The 22,071-nt window shown below is 39.4% G+C and overlaps 3 protein-coding genes and 2 long non-coding RNA genes across 25 annotated transcripts in view; 2 read left to right on the top strand and 3 right to left on the bottom strand.

The window, feature by feature from the left end:
- LOC135349878 (uncharacterized) overlaps window positions 1-22,071 on the top strand; it is a 43,528-nt gene that overhangs the window by 18,926 nt on the left and 2,531 nt on the right. For 4 of the 20 annotated variants that reach the window (XM_064548539.1, XM_064548524.1, XM_064548531.1 and 1 more), the window contains one exon: window positions 17,684-17,763. In XM_064548539.1, the coding sequence (XP_064404609.1) occupies window positions 17,684-17,763 (80 nt within the window). Of the gene's footprint in view, window positions 1-14,070; window positions 14,323-14,408; window positions 15,751-16,080; window positions 16,239-16,354; window positions 16,394-16,874; window positions 16,921-17,005; window positions 17,764-22,071 lie in introns of those variants that run through there. The other 16 variants (XR_010399047.1, XR_010399045.1, XR_010399040.1 and 13 more) reach the window with 16 other exon arrangements.
- On the top strand, window positions 1,581-7,583 carry LOC135350762 (uncharacterized). Its single transcript, XR_010399267.1, has 6 exons — window positions 1,581-2,263; window positions 2,862-2,954; window positions 3,854-3,929; window positions 4,621-4,782; window positions 5,666-5,769; window positions 6,140-7,583. It is a non-coding gene; the product is annotated as an uncharacterized LOC135350762 (long non-coding RNA).
- Window positions 5,942-9,781, bottom strand: LOC135350483 (uncharacterized). The gene is made up of 3 exons (XR_010399162.1): window positions 9,483-9,781; window positions 6,839-6,929; window positions 5,942-6,241 (listed from the first exon to the last, which is right to left on the bottom strand). It is a non-coding gene; the product is annotated as an uncharacterized LOC135350483 (long non-coding RNA).
- Window positions 11,124-13,510, bottom strand: LOC135350231 (actin nucleation-promoting factor WASL-like). The gene is made up of 4 exons (XM_064548972.1): window positions 12,661-13,510; window positions 12,331-12,387; window positions 11,830-11,980; window positions 11,124-11,591 (listed from the first exon to the last, which is right to left on the bottom strand). Exons 2-4 carry the CDS (start codon window positions 12,347-12,349, stop codon window positions 11,492-11,494), a joined length of 270 nt encoding a protein of 89 aa, XP_064405042.1. The 5' UTR covers window positions 12,350-12,387; window positions 12,661-13,510; the 3' UTR covers window positions 11,124-11,491.
- On the bottom strand, window positions 19,189-21,477 carry LOC135349538 (sushi, von Willebrand factor type A, EGF and pentraxin domain-containing protein 1-like). 2 transcript variants are annotated; one of them, XM_064548083.1, is made up of 4 exons: window positions 21,219-21,477; window positions 20,866-21,167; window positions 20,629-20,817; window positions 19,189-19,665 (listed from the first exon to the last, which is right to left on the bottom strand). In XM_064548083.1, the coding sequence occupies exons 2-4, from the start codon at window positions 21,128-21,130 to the stop codon at window positions 19,403-19,405; spliced, it is 717 nt and encodes a 238-aa protein (XP_064404153.1). In that variant the 5' UTR covers window positions 21,131-21,167; window positions 21,219-21,477; the 3' UTR covers window positions 19,189-19,402. The 2 variants fall into 2 exon arrangements, with proteins under 2 accessions (XP_064404153.1, XP_064404145.1); XM_064548075.1 differs by having other exon boundaries at window positions 20,866-21,075; window positions 21,219-21,476.

The raw sequence follows: 22,071 nt of genomic DNA, 5'->3' as shown, positions 1-22,071 counted from the left end.
AAAAGATTAATTTTACATGGAGAAAAATGTATGAGTCTCAACTGGAGCCTCATTTTGTGTGACAGCCACTTTGAAATTGCAAGATAAATATAGATTTGATGGCTTCATTTGGCGCCCAATTAGAACCAAGAAAATTAGTTGGCGCTAAGTTTAGAGTCCATGGCGCCTTAATTGTCATGATGTTTACGAAATAATGTAATTGTCACCTTTGTACGAAATGTTTGCCAATTAATTCAGCCACTCTACCATCCACCCTCATCACTGTGGCTGGACCTATACATATTAATTCTGTTGACACTGTCGCGCTATACGGTATATGACATGGTGTATACACTGTGGGTATCTATGAGGTTAGTTATATATAGAGCTCCATTGTCCTTTGGATGATACATTGTTACCATAATGTATCAATCATAATAGGAATGCTATATATATAGCCTTTGATTGTATTTTAACGGCTTATACTGACAAATTTTAGCACACATGACAACACTTTGCATCAAGTCATCATGCCAATTGTCTTTGTATTGTTCCCTCCTACATTAGGTCATCACCCTGCATGCACGCGCAGAGCTATAGTATCATAATGAATTCATTGGTGCTTTAATTCTCTATAATTATGCATGTATCTCTATATAATTATTTGAAACAGGTATAATACAAGCATTTATACAAATTATTTTTCAAGTATGATCATGTTTAGGCTATGTATTCTTAAATAGTCAGCTATATAATTATAGCTCTAACTTTCAGCTGTACGTAAAAAATGTTGGCAGAGTTGAGTGCTAGAACTAGCTAAGCGGCGGAGTTAGCTCAAGATTTGACAAGGATTTAACATTAAACAAGATAGACAAAAGTAACAACTGACAAAACAGAGATCATACATGCACCAAAAACAAGAGAGACGCGCAGGGCCTCTTTACAACAAAGAATCTATTGTTAACACAAAAGGAGGCTCTGCTCCACAGGAAGTAATTAACCTACTTAACATACCTATAACAGAAACCATAGCTATACAGTACAATTAACTAAGTAAACAATGTACACATTAGTCAAGTGCACACACATACACATAATAATAACAACAACAAATTAATGTATATACACAATGACATAATACAGCTGTATGTATACACAACTTGTATAATCATGTGTATATGGATTGCTGCGGCATTTGTAAATTGAACATCAGCTGGTCTGTTTGTGGTAGCCTCGTTCCCAGGCCGATTTTTATTTTCAAGTATTAGAACGGAAAGAGAAAATCAACCGGGTAAATTGTTCAGATCCACCACATTCTAATAATAAGCTAATGGGTGTTAACCTCTGGCTATCAGCATAGGCATTTTTTCATTGGTCATGAGTGGGGAGTAACTCGTTCCTCCTTTCTAATAATAATTGGTTGTAGGTATAACGCTATAAATCTTTTTTATAGCTAGAGACCAGTGCATGTAGAGATTGTGTTTGGTAAAAAATTGATGTCTAAAAGCTAATGAACAATGCTTGTTTTTCATATGTTTGGTTAACACTCTTTACCAAATCAAGTATTCAATCTCTGGAAGTCGCACTGCTGCCACAAAACTGCAAGTATAATTATAATGCTGGTTTTGTGGATACCTTGTCCAGATTTCGTAACAATTAAAATCCATACTCTATCTCACTTTCTTTGACTATTATACATGGGTGCGCAAAATGAGCAAAATGAGAGTGTTAATAGTGACTAATAGGTGGCAGATCATGCCTATAATATTATATATTATGCCTCAGGGCGTAGCCACAGAGGAATACAGTAAAGCTGACTGTGTGTGTGTGTCTGTGTATTAATTATATCCCAGCTGTATAAGCTGTAACTGCATGTGAGTATATAGTGCATGTGATAGCTAGTAACAAGACAGCTCCCATAAACTCTCATGACTGTATGTTATCACCCTCGATACATTAGGACCTCTATAATATAATTGTCAGCCTGATATCTTGCTGGAGTGATGGTGACACACTTGATTCATGTAAGAAAAGTAGATGCTCTGCAAGCTAATGTAATGGTCTTTCTTCTACTGTGACTCTCTTTCATATAGTTATCTCATGATTGTAGATAGTATGACCCTTTACCTAGTAGTCTACCCTGGTTTTTCTCAACTGTTGACAAAATTGAAGAAGTGAGTGAATGAAGAGTTGTTCTACGACCAATATATATATGGAGAGAGTTGGAGGACCATCTCAGTAAGATTGGAGAGGAGGAACTAGCAAAGAAACTCCTGTGATGCTGGTGAGTATGCAGTCAGTACAATTGATATTGGCATGTGGTAGATCTATAGTCAGTGGTAATGAGTGTGAAGTTAATGCACCTATCTGTCGCCTCACTACTCTAGGAGGGGTCGGGTTAACATGGGGGACTTGAGGAGGATTCTGTTTTCAAATCCCTCTATTACCCCCCTATCAACACGATGGTTTTTGAAGCCTCAAGCAGTTGCACACATCAGTATTTACTACGCAATGCTCTACTCACCTACCCACCACATCAACTATATAATTATAAGGGTCAATCATTTTGGTTGATGTCTCATGTATCAACTGTTTTAAGGGTACTGATTTTGGCGGATTTGTAGCAAATTCATCAGCACAAGATGTACATGCAAGTATGAGTTTTAAGGTTGAATGGAAAGTTTGGAGTCAGATACAGATGAAAAAGAGAGCTTGCTTATTATCATCTCTCAAAAGTACACCATACAAAAGTATATTATAATTTGTCTTTTAAGCGCATACTCAATTTAGACAAATTCGCTAAAATTTGCTAAAATTAGTACCCGTTTATAATAGTAACAATAAGGTAAAACTTAAAAACAACAATTTCCTTCACACTACAGCACTACATGTATACTCTTACCCACAAATGAAGAAAAACGATTGGTTGATCAACAATCTGAAAACACTAAAATTACTACCCATCTAATATTAAGGTAAGTGAATAAGTTTCTGCAAGAGTACATAAGAGTTACTTGGTTTCGGTTATAGAGTCCTGTTAAGTTTTTAAAAATGAGTAGAAATATCAACCTTCCTGGCTGTTGTGTGAATAGCTGTAGCATGTGGTTACTAGGAAACCGTATAGCAGGTATAATTATTTCGAGGGTATAAACTTTCGCGGAAATACCTTTAGAAAGGTTTTTGCAGATTTAATTTTCATGGAATAGCGCCTTTTTGCTGCAGCATGCATGCATGCAATATTAAATTTGAGGTTCTAATGTTTGCGGTTCATGCATACCTAATCTGCGAAAACCACGAAGTGATACCCTCGAAATATGCCTGCTATGCGGTAGATTGTTTGCTTGTGATAGTTAATTATTTTTCAGGGATCAAAACCATTTCTTTAATAACAGTGCATGCAAGCTAATGGGTGTGGCCGCTTCAATTATAGACACCTTACATTTTATACTTGCAAAATAGACGTGAAGTGCTAGTTATGCTGTTTGTTGAGAAGTGATTGGCATGTAATAATAATTATATATCTAGTGGTGAGTAAGTGAGACCGATATAAGCTTTTCATTCTAACGTACATCTACGTAAGCACCACAGTAAGCAGTGAAATTCACCTGCATGCATGAATCATCCTTTAATTTGTCGTTCCCTTTTAATAATACTAAACCCCCACACACGTACACACCTTGCAATGTTTCATATATGTGTACCATCTGTGTGTATCTAGCATTTCCATGCTGAGCTAGGTGTGTTTTTCATACAGCCAGGTTGATCAGCCCAAAGCCCCCAAAACATGTACTTCAACCACCTCTTTATTACGGTCACTGTTAGTCTAGAGGTTCCACTGTGTCAAGTTAAGATTGAGACCCCCTCCTTCCTGCAGCTACGAGGGAGTTGCTGGTCCACTTCCCCCCAGAGGAGAGATAACCACACCTACCCACACTGCTACTAGTTATATGGTAATCATTATATCCATCAATAATGGTTGTAGGTGTATGACCCTTTTATTGTTGTCTCACTTAATGTTTATTGCCTAGCAGATCTTTACCGGCTGTTTTTTGGCTCAGTGTGATTATTACTTGTCCATTCTTTACCAAAAGTGGTGACTGCAATTCTTAGATCTTGCCATTTGATCACCTACTTTGAGTGGTTTCATAAGATACATGTACCTTCAGTAGCTCATAGACTTGGCGGGTAAAGAGTGGTATATCCTCTAAACTGATCAATTCTTCGTGATAGAGTCTCATGACTAACAGCACTGCTTATGATTAGTGGTACAGCTCAATCATTCAGTAATCCAACCCCCCCGGCCTGTACTGATAATTTGATGTATACCAGCTGTTGATATTGTCACGATTGTTACTTGTTTGCTCATTATTTTATTTTCTGTATAATTATGGAGAAAAGTCGTGCTCATTATTCTTACGTTGCGAAAACAACTTACACTCACTACACATGTATACCCAGAAACTGTGACAGTATTATGGGACCTAACTCACTGGCTGTGGTTTTATCTTGCAATCCTGTTGTATGCTGATGTAATTACCATTGTTTTGTCACACCTTAAGCTTTATACTTGCAAAATAAACGTAAAGTGCTATTTATGTTGTTAGTTTAATCATACTACCCATATCTAATTTTCTCCACTAGATTGAAGATTCGTGTCGTAATAAAATGCTGATTGCTTGACGGAGTGATTGACCAATGGATGAAGAGTACGTTGCTCTGGTTGACCAACATGGAAGGAGCTGGCAGACTACTCAGTAAGAGGAGCAGCTAGCAAGGAATTACTGACCAGCTACGAGATTGCAGGTGAGTATGCAGTCTAACTCAGTGCATATGATAATGGGATTGTAGTAGCTAGTGCTATAAAAGCAATCACTTATTTGTTTTGAACAAGTAAATAATTTTGTCCATCAAATCAATAATAGTCCAAAGCTATATCATGTATCACTTATTGTATAGTGGATCTTTACCGTCTGTTTGGGCTCAGTATGATTGTTGCTTATCCATTCTGACGTCTTTACCAAATCTACCCACCCTAGTACAGAATGTGCATATTGGTTGATCGACTGATGCTTGCCATTAGGCCATTAGGCAACTCTAGTGTAGTTTACTATTATGTTCATTGCTTAGCCTTAATTATGTTTACAGTAGGTTTTTCACCACTTGATACATGGTAGAGAAGTTATCCTTGCAGATTGTAACTATGGATACACTGCATTGCTACCTCGCTACGCGTTTAATCACATTCACTAATGTTAAGGGTTGTGTGTGGTAATGATCTAAATGTAGCAAATCGTTAATTTAAGATCTAGATGACCAAACGTTTGAAACGTTTGAAAAAATGCCTAGAACTGAGCTGGAGTGTCCTAAGGCAAGCATCCACCAGTCCGCTTTGTGTGCCATCCGCTTCCAACAACAGCCCGACAGACCCAGTCCTTATAGTACATCACTAACATATCCTCCAACTTTGAAGTAAAACCGTTATAGTTTACAGCAACCAACCACAGCCACTAGTTCTAATGAATGTGTCTGCCGTTATCGTCTACCATCACCGCAAAAACCCAAATGATCCTGATTAAAGCCTTGCTTTGCTCGGAATTATACTTTGTGCGGGAAATTTGCACTGTTAAGTTAACAGTGTCTCTTTTCTCTGAGGGTCCTTTATTCATTATCTCTCCCTCCCTCTCAGGTACTATGTGGCTGATGGTGTGAGGCTCTACTCTCAAGGAGACCTGGAGAGTGGTCACACAGACCAGGGGAGTGCAGTTGGTCGAGCAGCTCATCCACAAAGTGGTGAGTTTCCGTGTAAATTTGAAAACTAGATTTGCTTAGTCTAGTAATATAATACCATAGAAACTCTAGCTCTGTTGGTCTGATCCCCAGTTCCCCATGCAGTTTAAGAGGCACGTACATGTGCTGCTGATAATTTGTTACACTTGCCACATAGGTTCACACAGACATAATATCATTTTAATATATCATATAGTTTTGGTTTGCCAACAATACCTGAAACCTGTTGACTAGCAATCTATATATACATACAAAGGAATTTTGATATTCATATGACATAATTATGTCAGTACTTATCTTTACATATAATAATGATTACCAGTGATTATAGTGTTCAAGCTAATCATTTGTCTATTGTTATTTTCTGCTCCAGTACAGCAGTACTCCTCCCAGCGAGAAATATTTGGGATGCACTGTTGGGGTCCAACACCAGTGAAGCAGAACGTATGCTTTCATCAGCACATGAGACGGTGGTCTGTTTATAATTACATATGATTTAGGAATTATAAATTTTTGTTAAACCCACACAGCAATTGCATTAGTCACTCTATGTACTATACAATGCACCAAGGGCTTATAAAGAGAAGAGGGCAATTAACTGAGGCTATATTCTCAGACTCAGCAAACTTCATACTGTTACAATTTTTAGACATTCCACGCATGGGCAGAATACTTCACTTTGCCTATATAAAACCTCGACACCTTGGTTCCAGAGGCAGGCCGGATAACAAATGGATAAACCACACCTTGATCCACTTAATTGATAAAACAGCAGTGCACGTGGGCGTCTGTGCATGCTAATAGCAGTTATGAAGTTTAGTGATGACCGTATAGTGGGGGTAATTTTCATTGGTGCCAAAAATGTTCGTATAGACTACCTATTTGTATTTTAAATATTTGTAGCTTCAGGATAGTGACGTTGGCGGTAGAATAATTAATTTTCGTATGATGCGAAAGGTACAAAAATTTCCAACATAACCCTGCTGTACGGTACATAGGGTAAATAGTGAGTTGCATGCCCTCTTCTCTTTATAATTATAGCACATTATAAAGTACCACATTTAAAACTTACCTCGTAAGTACCCGTGTAGCATGCTGCTTACATCCATAGCCACCTGCTTCAACACCAAAACGAAGTGTTCCCGACCATATTCGTTTGTGGTCTGCTGAGACATTTTGATATTGCATGGATTAGAGAAGGTAAAAATATCAAAAGATCTATAGAGAGATAGCATAATAGGCAACAAAGTTGAGGCTACAAACTATGGGAGGTGTGGTATAATAGTTAGGACTTTTACTATGACTAGCTGGCTAGTGATGTTTATTATAACAAACATAAATGGGAGGTGATTACCGCCAAAATTAGCAGTAAAAATAGGTGTGTTTTAAAAAATGGTGCTGTTTTTTTTACAGAGAATCAGTGATGTGTTTTAAAAATAGTGCTGTTTTTTTTACAGAGAGAGGTCGATTTTTTCAGAGAGGTGCGTTTTGTAGAGAGATGCAATTTTTGGAGAGGTGCGTTTTATGAGGTGCCATTTTGTCCAACTCCACCCCAGAGGAGGCTGGTACCACTTGACCTTAGGTCACTAATTGCAAACTTCTCTTACAGACTACTTCAAGCTTAGTTTGTAGTGTTTGTCAGTTTAAAACGTTATTTTTCAGGGGGGTCAAATTTTATTTTTGCCAATTTTGCTCAGAAGCAGAGATACAATCAAAAGTCTTGCTCTTGTGCTAGCCTCGATTATCATGAGTGGCTTGTTCTCGAGGTCACTGCATAGCTGGCTTTGAGACTTGTATCTCTGCTTCTGAGCAAAATTGGCGAAAATAAAATTTCCCTGAAAAATAACGTTTTAAACTGATAGACACTAAAAAATAGGCTTGAAGTAGTCTAGAGAAGTTTGGATAAATCCAATTAGTGACCTTAATTAACTAAGGTCAAGTGGCTCCAGCCTCCTCTAGTAGCCTCGAGACCATGCCGATTAAAATACATATTTTAATCGGCCTGGTCTCGAGGCTAACTAGCTAGTAGGTAGTAAACTGTGGTATTTTTCTAGCCTCCTTCACAGCCTCTCCTTTTTCTGTTCTTTGTCACACGGTCAATAAGATAAATACGGTAAGAATTGGAGGAACAAAGAAAGAAAGAACGAACCGTCCAAGAAAAAGGAGAGTCTGCCTCGCTAAGTCGCGTGACGGTGGCACAGTGAAATGAGCGTGGGCTTTCAGTAGATGGGCGGAGCCTGACAGGCAACAAAGCCACAGGATGCCTACGCATTGCAGACTTACTTTATATGCAAGTCTGGAGATATTATCATAGACGATGGCTTTAATACCTAGCTGCTAGGCTAGCATAGTGAAGTCTAAAGACTAAAGGTCTATCTTTGAGCCTATCCTCAAGCCAGGCTTGAGTTATTATTATTATTATTGAGCAGTAGTCTAGTCTATCTAGAAACAGTGTATTTGAGAATGACATGACAATGTTGCAAAGTTGTGATCTCATGAGTACTGACAGAGTGAGACTAAACCATACTAATTTGTGTGCATGAGACAGTTTTCACAGGGGCACGAGCACCAATGTCGAATTTTCCCTTAGTTCAATACATGTAATAGATGTTAGATCGATAGGGTCCAGTCAATTCCATAGTCGTGCAATCCTATTGTAGTAGTTTTAGAGGTTCTGCTCCTTTTGGAAACTTTCTGGCAGTAGAACCAGCTCTATAGTGGATACGGAAATAATACCTGCAGATAAGCACTCAGGTCTACATTGTCTGCTGTAATTTGAGACACTCGACTAGGTCGAACGTGAGGTTTTGAGAGTGGGAGCACATTGAGTTTGATAAGGCAAGTCTTGTAGTCTGCAGTTCTATCTGCTGTAGTCTACTGTAATTATCCGAGGGTAAAATTGGTTTCCCCTTGCCCTTCTAGTTTGGATAGTGTGATTGTGCCAGGGCAATCTATATAGCTTCTTCTTCTTTATTATGACTTGGACTAAAACATTCCTTCTGATGACATGAAGGGATCTGTAGGATTTTTCAATTTTCCTACAGATCCCTTCATGTCATCAGATCGAAGGAATGTTTTAGTCAAAGTCATATTTATATAAAGAAGACAAGACAGACATATCAGACAAGGGCTATTATCAGATACAGTACGTAGTACTCTAGCCTTTCATACTTCATCTTGTAGAGCTAACTTCTACATACTGTTCTGTAGCTTCACACACATACTCTTTGCCTCTAGTTCCTGGTATGGTAAATACGCTCCAAGTACTGTGTCACAGTGTGTGGGAGGACAGATACTGCGGTTTACTCTTGCCCACGCTCAAGGCTACGTCGACAAACAACTGAAAAAGGAAGGCCTGTGAAGGAGGCTAGTATTTTTCTTCAGTTTGTAGATATATAGATAGGACCAAGAACTCTTAGAGCCGCCCTCAGGAATATCATAAACTGCTGGTAGGTCACTGTTTAGTTCTTGTTAGAGTCTTTCTTTGTCTAATATTTGACATTTTTAATTACATTTTATTAACATTTAATACATTTTATTAACATTTAATATTTGACATTTTGACTATTTTTTACTGCTAATTTTAGCGGTAATCACCTCCCATAAAAACATGACTAGCCAGTCATAAAAGTCCTAACTATAATATATTATAACACACACAGACCTAAAACGTAGAAATTTCTTAAACAGCTAGTGTCTAACTATTATAAATGTACCTTGAAATCTCCAGAACAGCGAAAGAACTAGTTGGGTACGTGTACGTGTGTACTTATTCATTGTAATAGTAGCTAGCTAGTTACAGACAGTTTTGAATATTCACTCTTGACAGACAGTTTTGAATATTCACTCTTGACAGACAGTTGAATTCACTCGATCTCTCTTTAATTGTTAGGCACCGTTGACCCCTAGGTATTTGAAAGACTTTGTGGCTGGACATCTGGAGAGCTGCCCTAGAAATATGAAAATTCATAGCATTACTTGGAAAAGAGGAAGACTAATGAATGTCCTTAGATGCAGTTACTCCCTTCATAGGCAAATGAATGCACTTAAAGTGTTTACAGCATTCAAAGAGGGTAAACCACCAGCCATTAAAATTAATGTTATTATAGAAACTATTTTCACTGAAATAAGTATACCCCAACTACCACAAACAGACAATAATCTTCCTATAATAACTGTCCCATGAGAATGACAACAACTATTGTATGAACATCAACATTTCTATGCAAATAGCTATAATGTACTGAACATGTGCAATACATTATTATATACACACCTATACACAGCTGCTGGCATCACATGCATAAACAACCAAGAAAGTAAACGGACTTCACTTTCACTTTATAACCAAACATGGTCATACTAAGTGCTTTCATAGCAGGAAAAACTAACATGCATTAGTGCATGCCTGCCCACCTATAGATACATGCTATGTACAGCACTTAATGTAGGGAACAATCGGTATATAGACAGCTGGCATTGTGTCAAGTGTGTTGATTGTCATGTGCTGAAAGCCTTGTCATGTACGTGTACATATAAAGAACAACTAGGGTTATATATAGCATTCTATTATTAAGTTTCCGTGTAGAGTCCAACGATGCATTACGGAAACATTAAAAGTACGCCATAAAAGCACTCAAGCTTCCCACCAATGTTCAAAGTCTGAGTACAAAATTTCAATTCAGATACACAAATGATATTCATGATATTTATGACGTCAAGCTTTGCTATGGAAACACCAATCAGTGAGTAGACCGTAATCACAGGGGCTTCCCAGTGAATTACAGACACGCCCAATAATAAGAGGAAGTGACATAGGCAGACAGGAAATGACAGGCCAATCTCAATCACTACGTAGCCGATAATAATTATTAAGCTACTATAGGACATTGGCCAAGGCACACAATTATATATCCATAGAAACAAACCAGAGCTAGATATAATTATTGATTATCATAACGCCATGACCATGAACAGACGTCATGCTGACAGTACGTCATACATGTATAGTGGATACATATCACACAAGAACAATAAATCCAGAGGACACTTATCAATGGAGGCGTATGAAACACTGGTTACTACATGTATCATAGGCAGGGTTTCATCTATAGGATTAAAAGTTGGGGGGGGAGGTTTACGTACGCCACGGAATGTTTGGCCACTCCCACATTATTTTGTTGACCACCCCCCCTATTACATGCTAAGTGCATCACAGTAGATCTAGTTACATATTGCACATCATAAACAGTACTAGTGTGATGATGTCATTATTATACACACATTTTGGGGGGAACGTTCACCCTAGCCCCCCCCCCCCCCCCACTAGATGAAACCCTGATAGGGTATGTTGACTGTTCAGCATTATTATGTCCATCAACCAACAGACAGCAGACATGTACAGTACACTATAATTGTATGTACACAAAATAATGTTCTTGATATAAGCAGTGATCGATCAAAAAAAAGTTTGAATTGAGAGAGATAACCTAAAACTTTCTTAACATGTTAAACATGTAAGCTGACAATTAAGTGATTGTGACTAAACTATGGGGGATAAAAAGCTTGTCAATGAGTTCATGTATTGAGTTGATTCTTGTACTAACACTAAAATGTTTGTTGTATTCTACCACACACCTAGCAGCTACTACCTATGAAAATATGTCACCTAAAGGATATGAGTTGATTCTTGCACTAACAAGTTATGACCCAGTATCTCCAGTACCTAATGCTTCGCATATTGCTTGGATGGGCGTGCAGGTACCGGAGGTTCATTGTTATGGGCTGGTTTAGGGGGACGGGCTGGAACCATTGCCGCACCAGCTCTGTATAAGGGAAGGAGATAATGTTTAAGTAGCTAAGCTAATTAAAAGTGTGCTGTTTAATGCACATTATATAGTTGTAGCACTCGACACGGGAGTGTACTTGATGCACAATGATATTAACCCAACCTACTGACACCACCATCCCTTCGTTGGATTAAGGTTTGCCCACAATTAACAACTTTGTAATATTGTAGTGGTAAGTTACATGGGAGCATGTCTGTGCATTCAATCAACTTACGCTTTAGGGGGACGTGAGGGAAGCTTTGGTAGTCCGGGACTATCATCTGTCGTTGTGGGTGCTCGAGAGGGTAGGAGAGGGGGAGGGGCTCGGTCGTACTTGTACACGGTATTTGGTACTGCCTTCATGTTTAACTCCACTGGGAGACGACCTGTGAGTGTGAGTGTGAGTGTGTGTGTGTGTGTGAGTGTGTGCGTGTGCATGTGTGTGAGTGTCACTACATGTACGTCATTGGAATTTTTAAATTCATGTAGTTATCATATAGAGCCAGTATGCATGGAGTAAATAAATGTAATCCTTTTACAAAGATCTCTGTTCTAAGCACACCATAATAATTATACAGCTCTCTAATTAATACAACAACATTATTTTATTAGTGAGCTATATGTTACAGGAGCAAACCATAATCTATCGGACAGCAAACAATAATCATCGTGACTTCATATACATGTAGCAGGGTCACACTTCAAGCAGCACATGTGAAACCACTATTCTATTCACCAGTATCGTAGATAGTCATGAGTTCTTGCGACAGTTGATTCCACACGAATCCTCGATCTAAAATGAGTGAGTATAGCAGATCAACAATAGATTGCACTTCTATTTATCTATGTAAACAACACATTCCTTCACACCACATATGCGTATGTACACTATACATGTCATGTGCTAGCCTCGGTCCCAGGCCGATTTTTTTTTAACAGAACGAAGTTGAAAAATAGGCGACCTAGCGTTCAATTGGAGACGGATCGGCCGGGGGTCAAGGCTAGTCATGTGCATGTCATGTACTCCTCAATGTTTGACCCTTGATAGATTCAACTACAGTCTCACAGTCTCAGCCAGTTCCCTCCACTTGTGTTTCATTGACCGGTTCTGCACCAAGGCCTGGTCAATGTCGGAGCTTGTCCACATCAGGCAGGGCTGGGGCTGTGTGTGTGTGTGTGTGTGTGTGTGTGTGTGTGTGTGTTTGATTGAAGTGTATACAAAAGGTATTGGGGTGGGCAGGGATTGTCAGTCGCACACCCTCCCAATCAAACGGAAAGCTTCTAATAAAAATATATATACGATGGTTGGAATCCAGCCTTCATTCATTATTTTGTCTATAATTACTCAGCATGGTTTGTTTACCTCCTTCTAGGTTGCAAATGGGTATTCACACATGTATATGTCTGTCATAATATGTGTCACTAAAGGTAAATAAGTGTATGTGTGAAACACACATATAGAACGGAAAGAAATCAAACAGGAACCAAAAAAGCAAACAGATGCCCGGCCTTGAGAGCCGAATGATGGGTTAAAGAGTCTTTAACGGTGCACCAACCCTCCCCATTCATCTGTTGCATTCAGAACAACTAGTATACTGAATAATTTTTGTAAGCTATTCACTTGGGGCCATGCTGATAGCTATATTCATATTTAAGGTAATGCTGACATAAAGTATAGAACTTATCTTAGACTTGATATTGGCTGCTGTAATACTTCAACTTAGCTTGCATGCATGGCTGTGTGCTTTGTGTGAACTAAATCTGACCTTGAGGGAGGCTTAATTTATAAGTACAGGCCTGTATTGTCTGAGCCAGGTTTTGTGGTGATAGTATCTGATAATGGGGGATGGGTCTATATGGTTCTTCTAGGTGGCAAGCACAAAACAAGCATTAACCTCAAATGTTGGTTCTTAGAATTAGATAGGCAATAGTCAAAAAAATAGATGGTAGCAAGGGCGTATAAAAGAAGAGAGGGCATGCAACTCCTATATGAGCAGAGTTCAAACGTGGGCGGTTGAATATGCATGACTGTGCATGAAATGAAATTTCTATTTTTAGCACTTCATGCAAATGCACACATTCCTCCGCCCACGTTTGAACTCTGCTAGCTACGTGTACTGATAGTGGAGTTGCATGCCCTCTCTTCTTTTATACGCCCTTGATGGTAGTGTGTGTGTGTGTGTGTGTGGAGAGAGTGAAACAAAAACTCATAAGCTGAACACTAATGAAATGAAAGCATTTTTTGCAAATCCACAAATAGCATGCCAAGAAAACATGACTAGAAGCCTATAGAAACTCTTACTTGCACTTCATTGATTCTTGAGCAGCTGAAATAGTCTACACACGCACGCACGCACGCACGCGCACACACACACACACACACACACACACACACACACACACACACACACACACACACACACACACACACACACACACACACAACAAACAGACACACACACACACACACACACAAACAAACAGACACACAAACACACTACCGTATACCTCGCTTGCGCATGCGCACCGAGGCATAATGATAACATCTGCACTAACTGTTAGTATATAGGCAATGCTACAGCTTCAGGGCAGCACTACAAGCCAGTACTAGAGGAAGCAATGAAAGCTACAACTCACAACACTCAAACCATGAACACTATCCTGGCCTTGGGAACACGAGTACAGCTTGCAAACTCATGAACAATAACAAGGTTATGTGCCTTAAAAGGTAAGGGGAAAACCAGAAGTCATAAAGCTGACAGCTTTTTTAGAACAGTACCTAATTTCCATCACACTTCATTGACTATTGAGCAGCTATAATTAAAAGGGTCATTTAGCAAAGTGAGAGACTGTGATAACAAAGCTATGTAGGGAGGGACGGGAAATAAACACACGCTTTGTTTTGACTACCACTATGACTATATGGAGCAATAATGTCTTGTGCATTAACCCCTTAAACACAGTATGCTCATGGCTGCATGTTGACCTATTTGCCTGTGGTAAGAGTCACTAGTAGTTAAGTGTGATGTTTAGGCCCTGATAAATTATGCTGGGAATAATTTTAGCATAATAATTATGTCCAAAGGCATCAATGTTGACTCTTGGTAAAGATCATTTCATTAAGTTTTGCATAACGATGTCCTAATTCTGAAGGTGCGATCAATTCAGCAAGACAATGGGTTTACGTTACCTCTTAATAATAGACGTAAGATAGGCTTCACTCTTTACCTAATCAGCTCAATAGTATAATTATGTAGTACATATTCACTCGTGAACATACACAAGATGAATAGCTGTGCTCATACCGGTACCATCATTATTTTGAACTTTACAGCAATTGTACAAAAAATGATTTAAGTAATGCAATTGGCATGGTGCAAGACTACAACAAAAAAATGAAGTACAACCGTCTCTTTAGGTGAAACTGGTGCATCAGATGGAAGTGATTTTTTTATCATATCATACTCAAATTTTGTTGAGGTGATCTTTCCATGATTATTATTGTCACTTGTGATGATAGAACTCCTATAGATCTCCCTGAGAGTTGGTATGATATATAGGTATGTACCAATTAGTTATTATGACTTGGTGCCATCAATAATAATTATTGATACAAACGTGATATCTGTTCAATATTTAGTAAAGCCAGTACCACAAAGAGACTGTAATTCCCATGTTCCACTGCAATAGCTTTAGGATCATGTACAACAGTGTCAAAAGCTTTCTTAAAATCTAGAAGTTCTCTAGCCTCATTTCCAAGCTGCAATACATCAGTACACTAACGAGTGAATGCATGAGACATTTTTCGCTTGTAACCCCTCTCGATCCGGTTCCTTTCCAATTATCAGCCTCTGTGGTTACGAGAGATCGAGTTCCTGGTCCACCTCCCCACAGAGGAGAGACAACCACATCCATATACCCGCTACCAGCCAACCAGTATTAAGCATGACCCTTTATCATCTCCATCAAATGATGGTTGTAAATTGCATGACCCTTTATCATCTAATAATTATGTCCATCAAATGATGGTTATAGATTGCATGACCCTTTATCCGACCTTGTCTCACTTGATGTTTATTGTGTAGTGGGTCTTTACCTGCTGTTTTTGTCGATGAGGCCCCCACGTGGAGGGAGCTGGGAGATCATCTCATGCTCAGTAAGATTCTCTAAATAAGCGACACTTAAAACATTTCTCCCATAATTATAGCACAAAGCTTATATTCATTTTTGTTGTGTACATTAAAACTCTACTTTTGCAAAATGTAATTATTATTAAAAGTGTCGCTTTAAATTAAATCGAGGTTTTACGGTGCATGCATGTATACATACGTGTACCTACATCGCAACCACAGTATATGCATGAATCATCCTATAATTGGTTCTCATTTTAGTTGTACCTTAAGATTAAGATACATGTGCATATCCTAATAATTTTAGCAGTCTCAATCTTGCTGTGTTGTCGATGTGTGTGTGTGTGTGTGTGTAGGTGGACTTCTACATCTCCCATGCAGAGCTAGGTGACCAACCATGCAGTGAGAGAGAGGCATGCAGTCTACATCTATACTGCAGAGCTGGGCACTAAGATTGATGGATGGTCATGTGATAGTGCCTGTGTAACCTATATCCTCTAAACTCCTTTTTGAGGTATCATAATTTTTGGGGTCTCACAACTTTTTCTAGCTTAGTAGCTACCACACATAATAATGTGTTTACACATTACAGCTCAGCAACCCCCCCCCCCCCCACACACACACACACAGATGAAAGGATTGTCTGAGACCATACGTGTGGGACGACTGGTGAGTTTACTGTTGGAGAGTTTCCATTGCGATGTGTATAGAGCTGTGGTGTAGTGGGTATGGGATAAAGGTTTGCTAGTCAGGGTGTCATACAGGATTTTGAAGTAGAGGGGGGAAATGAGAAAAGTAACCAGAAAATGTTGCTAAAAAAGATCAACTGTTATTTCAATACCCAGCTATATATGGACACTCAGTCATAATTGAAAGGGGAGGGGGGGAAATTGGAGCTAAGGGGTGGTATCCCCCCTTTCCCCCCCTGTATGACACCCTGGTAGTTGTGGTAAAGTTTTCGTGGTTGAACACTAAATATTGCTCAACCAAACAGTCAACTATAGCTATCCTAGTCTAACGATTGACTTTGAATCAACTTACTGATAAATAGCTAGCTGGGTTCCATGGCACTCTGGGATCCCCCTCTGTGATCCGCCACTGCCTAAGAAAATGTTTACTCACTTCCTACATGTTGTTATTGCAATATCAGCAGACAAAGAAGGCTACAACCAGAATCAGCCATGATTAAATTTTTGGTGGGTATGATGTATTGTGCATGTACAACACCAGGCAGGTACGGGAAACTTGTCTTGACTCAATCTTTTTTACTCCCTTCTACAGAGTGCTCAGATGACCAGCTCGGCAATGTGTGAGAGTGTGTGTGTGGCAGTGGCGGATCCAGAGGGGGTTCTTTGGGTTCAATTGAACCCCCCTTTGAGAAAGAAATGAGTGGGTGCCTCAAGCAACTAGTTATCAAGTTGTTCCTTTCTTACATGCACTCCTTATTGTTAGTCTTTGTCTGTGCAGTTTCAGTAACTATGAAGGCTAAAAACTCTCCAGCGTAGTGTATGCAGATTGCTTATGAAAAGTGATAACCTTATTTTAGGGAAAAAAATGAGATAGCCAAATCCATGATATTTCTGCAGCACAAATTGTTAGTTGAGATCCTTATCACACAAACACAAAAGGATTGTCTGACGAAAGACGACTGGTGAGTGTAGTGTTGTAGTGTTTCCATGACGATGTGTGGAGCTTTATGGTATAGTGGGATATGGGATAAAGGTATGCTAGCGTATATGTTTGTGATAAGTGTACGTGTTTTTGTAGGTAGATAATGTGGGCCAGTGTATACACTAGAGAATCCTCAAGTGAGCTTATGAATGTGTTGTGCGATGTAATAGAGGAATTGCAGATGGAGTTATACGTAATAGCAGTTTTAACCAAATCTAATCTTCAGTTTCATTCTCCTGCTTAGAGAGCTGAGTGGTGTGAGTGGGTGTGGTGACCGAGTGTCCTCCCTCCTCCCCCTCTGTGCTGAGACACTACAACACAGACACTACCCTCAACACATCAACCTCCTGGAGACACTGCTCAAACTGGTGAGATATGACTGATACCTTAATGTTACTATTATATACGAGTAGTAATTTTAGTGTTTTCAGATTTTTCTCGGTACTAATTTTGGCAGATTTGTAGCAAATTCTGTTTTTACGCTCGTGCAATCTATGGATATTATTGCCCTCGAAAACACGACGGCCTATAGTTTGCTCATTCAGCAAAGAAAATTATGCGCAGTAGTCTATTCTACTGACAGGTCATTTTCAGTTTACCCTTTCGTCCGGATTTGCGAGGTTTCGGATTAAAGGGGTCCGGATTAGCGAAGTTCTACTATTATTAAGCAGTTTATTTATTTCTGATTCAGCAAGAGTGCGCGCATGCACAGTAGTCTATATTCTACTGACAGCCCCTCCTCTTTTTCAGTTTGCCATTTGTCTGGATTTGCGAGGTTAGGGTTTCATCAGGATTTTTAAGCTGGGAGGGAGAAACCTTTAATTTAGGGGGGGTCCTCCCCAGAACATTTTTTTGAGGAATGGTATCTGAGGTGCAATTTGGGTTTTTTGTATGCTTCAAACCAAGTATAAGACATTTTTAAGGAGAAAAGTTGTACATTTTTATTTATGACATCATTAATTTTCGGGGGGGTTGGCTGGGGGTGGGAAATCCCAGGCCCCCCCCCGCGGCCTTTTGTGAAACCCTGAAAATGATACGGTACATTGTAATACTTGCTGCATGGCTAGATATAATTGGGGCGAGCAAAGCGAGTCCCTTCCTAGTGATGAACGTTGCAATTTTGTCTGTGTGTGTGTGTCATGGACCGGCACGATATTTGTTTTTTGTACTCGTGACCCTTTACCAACTTTACGTGAAAGCTGCGCATGCATGGGCACCAGAGCTAGCTAGCTAGCTATTAAACACTCAGCAACGAAGGCTCAGACAAGACACACAGTCACTAGCTAGCTAACACTCAGCAACGAAGGCTCAGACAAGACACAGAGACTCTTGAGGCTACAGGTATGCCTACAGCAGGTCAGTGCAGGTCAGATTGGGACCTTTTGAGCCTGAGATCACACAAGCACGCCTGCAGGAGGTCACAGCAGCTTACTTACCATGTTTCATCAAGGATAGATCACTTTAAGTCTTGTGTTTTGTGATCATGAATAAACCTTCTAGCTCAACAGGACAACACAGAGACTAGACACTACAGCCGGGCAGGTCAGACCAGCTCAGATGGAAATTTCTGAGGCCACACAGGCATGCACGCTTACAATAGGTCAGAGTAGCTTTAGATTGTTTACACTGAAAGTACAGTATACTATAGCCTTGTAATTTGGGTCCAGCAAAAAGTGATAATAATTATCTCCTTGCTTATAGTTTGTACAGCCAGCTCTTTTGTGCTGAACTTTCACTCATAATAGATATAATTATGTTTCACTCTTAGTAAGTCAACTTGATGTTACACCATGCACAGTCAAAGACCACTCAGAATAATTGTCATGGGTATACAGGGAAGTCGGATCTACAGAGACTACTCGGTTATTCACAATCACTGTTCATTTCAAAATAAACAAAATTACCACATTGTACCAAATGACTGTACAACAAATATAAAATTGCTCGCTCGCCCCAAACATGCTCTGCATGCTCCTAGTTATTATGAAATGTTAGTAGCACGAAGTTTCACAGTCCTAATGGTCCGTACGCTTGGTTAGTGTGGAGTTCCATCTCCTCTTTGGGTAACACCTCCTCATAAACTGGTTCAACTGGTTCAGTGGGTTTTACTACAGATAATGCTGTTTCTCTTGTGTAGTACACTGCCTTCTTACGCGTGAACGAGTACATCACTAGGAGTGCAGCGAGAAATAGAGTAGACAACACGAAAGTAGTAGTAACACCGATGGCAACAGTTACACCAGTTGATAGGGTGGTGGTAGCAGTCGGAGCTGTGAAGGATTGGCAATAATTATTAGGACAACAAATAGAGCACTATAACTTGAAGCCTGTATAATCATAGGCAATTATCACAATCAGAGTACTGTGTTGTATGAGGTATACAAATTATGTCAAGTATAATAATTGTGTATGAACATGTTAATTTTCAAGAGTTAAATTTTATTTTCGCCAATTTTGCTCAAAAGTCAGTGTTTTTTTGCGGCCTCGATACCATGAGCGGCTTCCTTCCCTGAAGTTCCCTACTTAAACTATATAACCTTCCAAACAAAAGATTAACCTCTCTATCATATCAATTTAATATTAAGTGCCATAAATATCAATAATCAATAAACAATAATTAAATTAGTATGTACAGTAGACTCTCGTTAATCCGGTCACCCTTGGGACAGTGCAGCTTGGCCGGAATATCGAGGTGGCTGTATTTCAGAAAATAGCTGCGGCTTAAAAACAACCTTACCTCGAATCTAATGACTAATTTTGCGGGTCTGTCTCGAGGATAATGAAGATAATGAATCATTCTGCTCTTATATTTAAGTGTAATCCAATTTTATCTGCCAAACCACACCCAAAACATCATATCCGGCCGTAATAAACGTACATTAAAACCTAGTGAGGGGCAGCCAGTATACGGAATATAGCGAGTGGCCGCATTTCAGGGTGAGTTTTGTGCAATCTGTGCCAAACCAAATGGTATATATCGAGGTGGCCATACTTCAGAGAGCCAGAATAGCGAGAGTCTATACTGTATATAAATGTACCTTGAGCTATACAGTACAGTGCCAAATTTTCGAGGGGCTTAATTTTTGCTAATTTATCTGCTATAACGTGCAAAGATTGAAGGCGTGGCCTGGGAGTGTTTCTGGTATATTTGTAAGTGCATGCCTTGAAATTTTCGCGCATTTACGGTATATCGTTGTACCAGCTAGTTTATGACTACTCATATGCGTACGTACAACACTCCAATAGAGCCGGGTCAGGATCCCAGAGACCAGAGTTGTTACAAGTGGCAGTCGCTGCACCAACCAGTGAGAACCCAGGATCACATTGGAAGGTAATAACTGAACCCTCGCATTGGCTAGTATTCTGAGACGTGGTGTTGAGTAATGCTCCATTGAGTCGAGGGGCAGGCAGGATACACGAAACTGGGTACAGGGGATAGTGGATGCCCATTACTGAAATAAGTAACTTACTAGGTTCAATTTTGCAGACGATCTCCCAAGGATTTTTGTCCCACTCTCCTGTAGCTAGACAGATGACATTCATTGTACCCTCAGGGAACAGTCCGTTGTCACACTGGAAGGTCACTTGTGTACCGGGAATAGCTGGTACTGAATGACCACTGATGGTGCCATTCCATGGTGGGAGTAGTGAAGCTGTGCAGTTCATTGGATCCGGAGAGGCTGTGTAATAAATAATTAAAACAGGAGCAGTGCAGGTGAAAGTGACTGTTTCCATTGGACATGGTCTCTCCACACTCACTGAATATTGGGCTCTACGAAACATGCAGCAATGAGGAAATCTATAATTGAATAGTCAGTCTTACCAGTGCTGAAGCCAGCCAGAAAGCAAATCATAAGAAGTCCAGTGATCTTTAATATCTCTAATGTCATCTCAGTTAGTGGACTAGAATTAAACCAGCCTCTGCCTATTCTATAGAATGATAGCACATCGAAGGAAAGGGATTACATGAAAACGGTCAGTGTATCACATGCACCAATGTTACAATTCCTAGACCTATAAAGCTTGTAAATTACTAATAAAAAATTAATAAGCAAATGACCTCTTACTAAACAATGAATAAGTGCGAATTTTAACGTTATTCATTGTTTAGTAAGAGGTCATTGGCTATTCCTGCATTGTTACGGCATCAATTATCACTCACCGGTCCATACAGGGGCTTTTGCATCAATGTTTTATCCCCCATAATTATATACAAGGGATTGATACGTGATTACGCACATGAGGTTAAAATTACTTTCGCCAATTTTGCTCAGAGATACAAGTACAAGTCAGTGCTCTTGTGTTAGCATCGATACCATGAGCGGCTTTTATTATCTCTGCTTCTGACCATGTGAAAACAACACTATACAAGTATGAAAGCCCCATTAAGAAACTTTTTCCTGTTACAGTTTAACTAGTATGGAGTGTATCACCTTCCGAATCCTTTGTGTTCTGTAACAGATCACCAAGTTGTGGGTGACCACTACATTCCTTGTCTTATCTCCATATTGTACTTAACTTATATAAAATGCTATAAATTTCTCTATCTCTTTCTTTAACTTTGTAAGCTGCTGCTTTGCAATCAATATTGTTGTGCATTGAGCTTTACTTTCCACTATGTTACTACCTGAACAGCTGTCTGAAAGATTGTGTGCGGATGTGCTTTAATGTTAATT

This window comes from Halichondria panicea, chromosome 1 (assembly GCF_963675165.1).
Source record: "Halichondria panicea chromosome 1, odHalPani1.1, whole genome shotgun sequence".
Lineage (NCBI taxonomy): Eukaryota > Metazoa > Porifera > Demospongiae > Suberitida > Halichondriidae > Halichondria > Halichondria panicea.
Note: the sequence above shows the minus strand (reverse complement) of the source record. Positions and strands in the feature narration are given on the sequence as shown.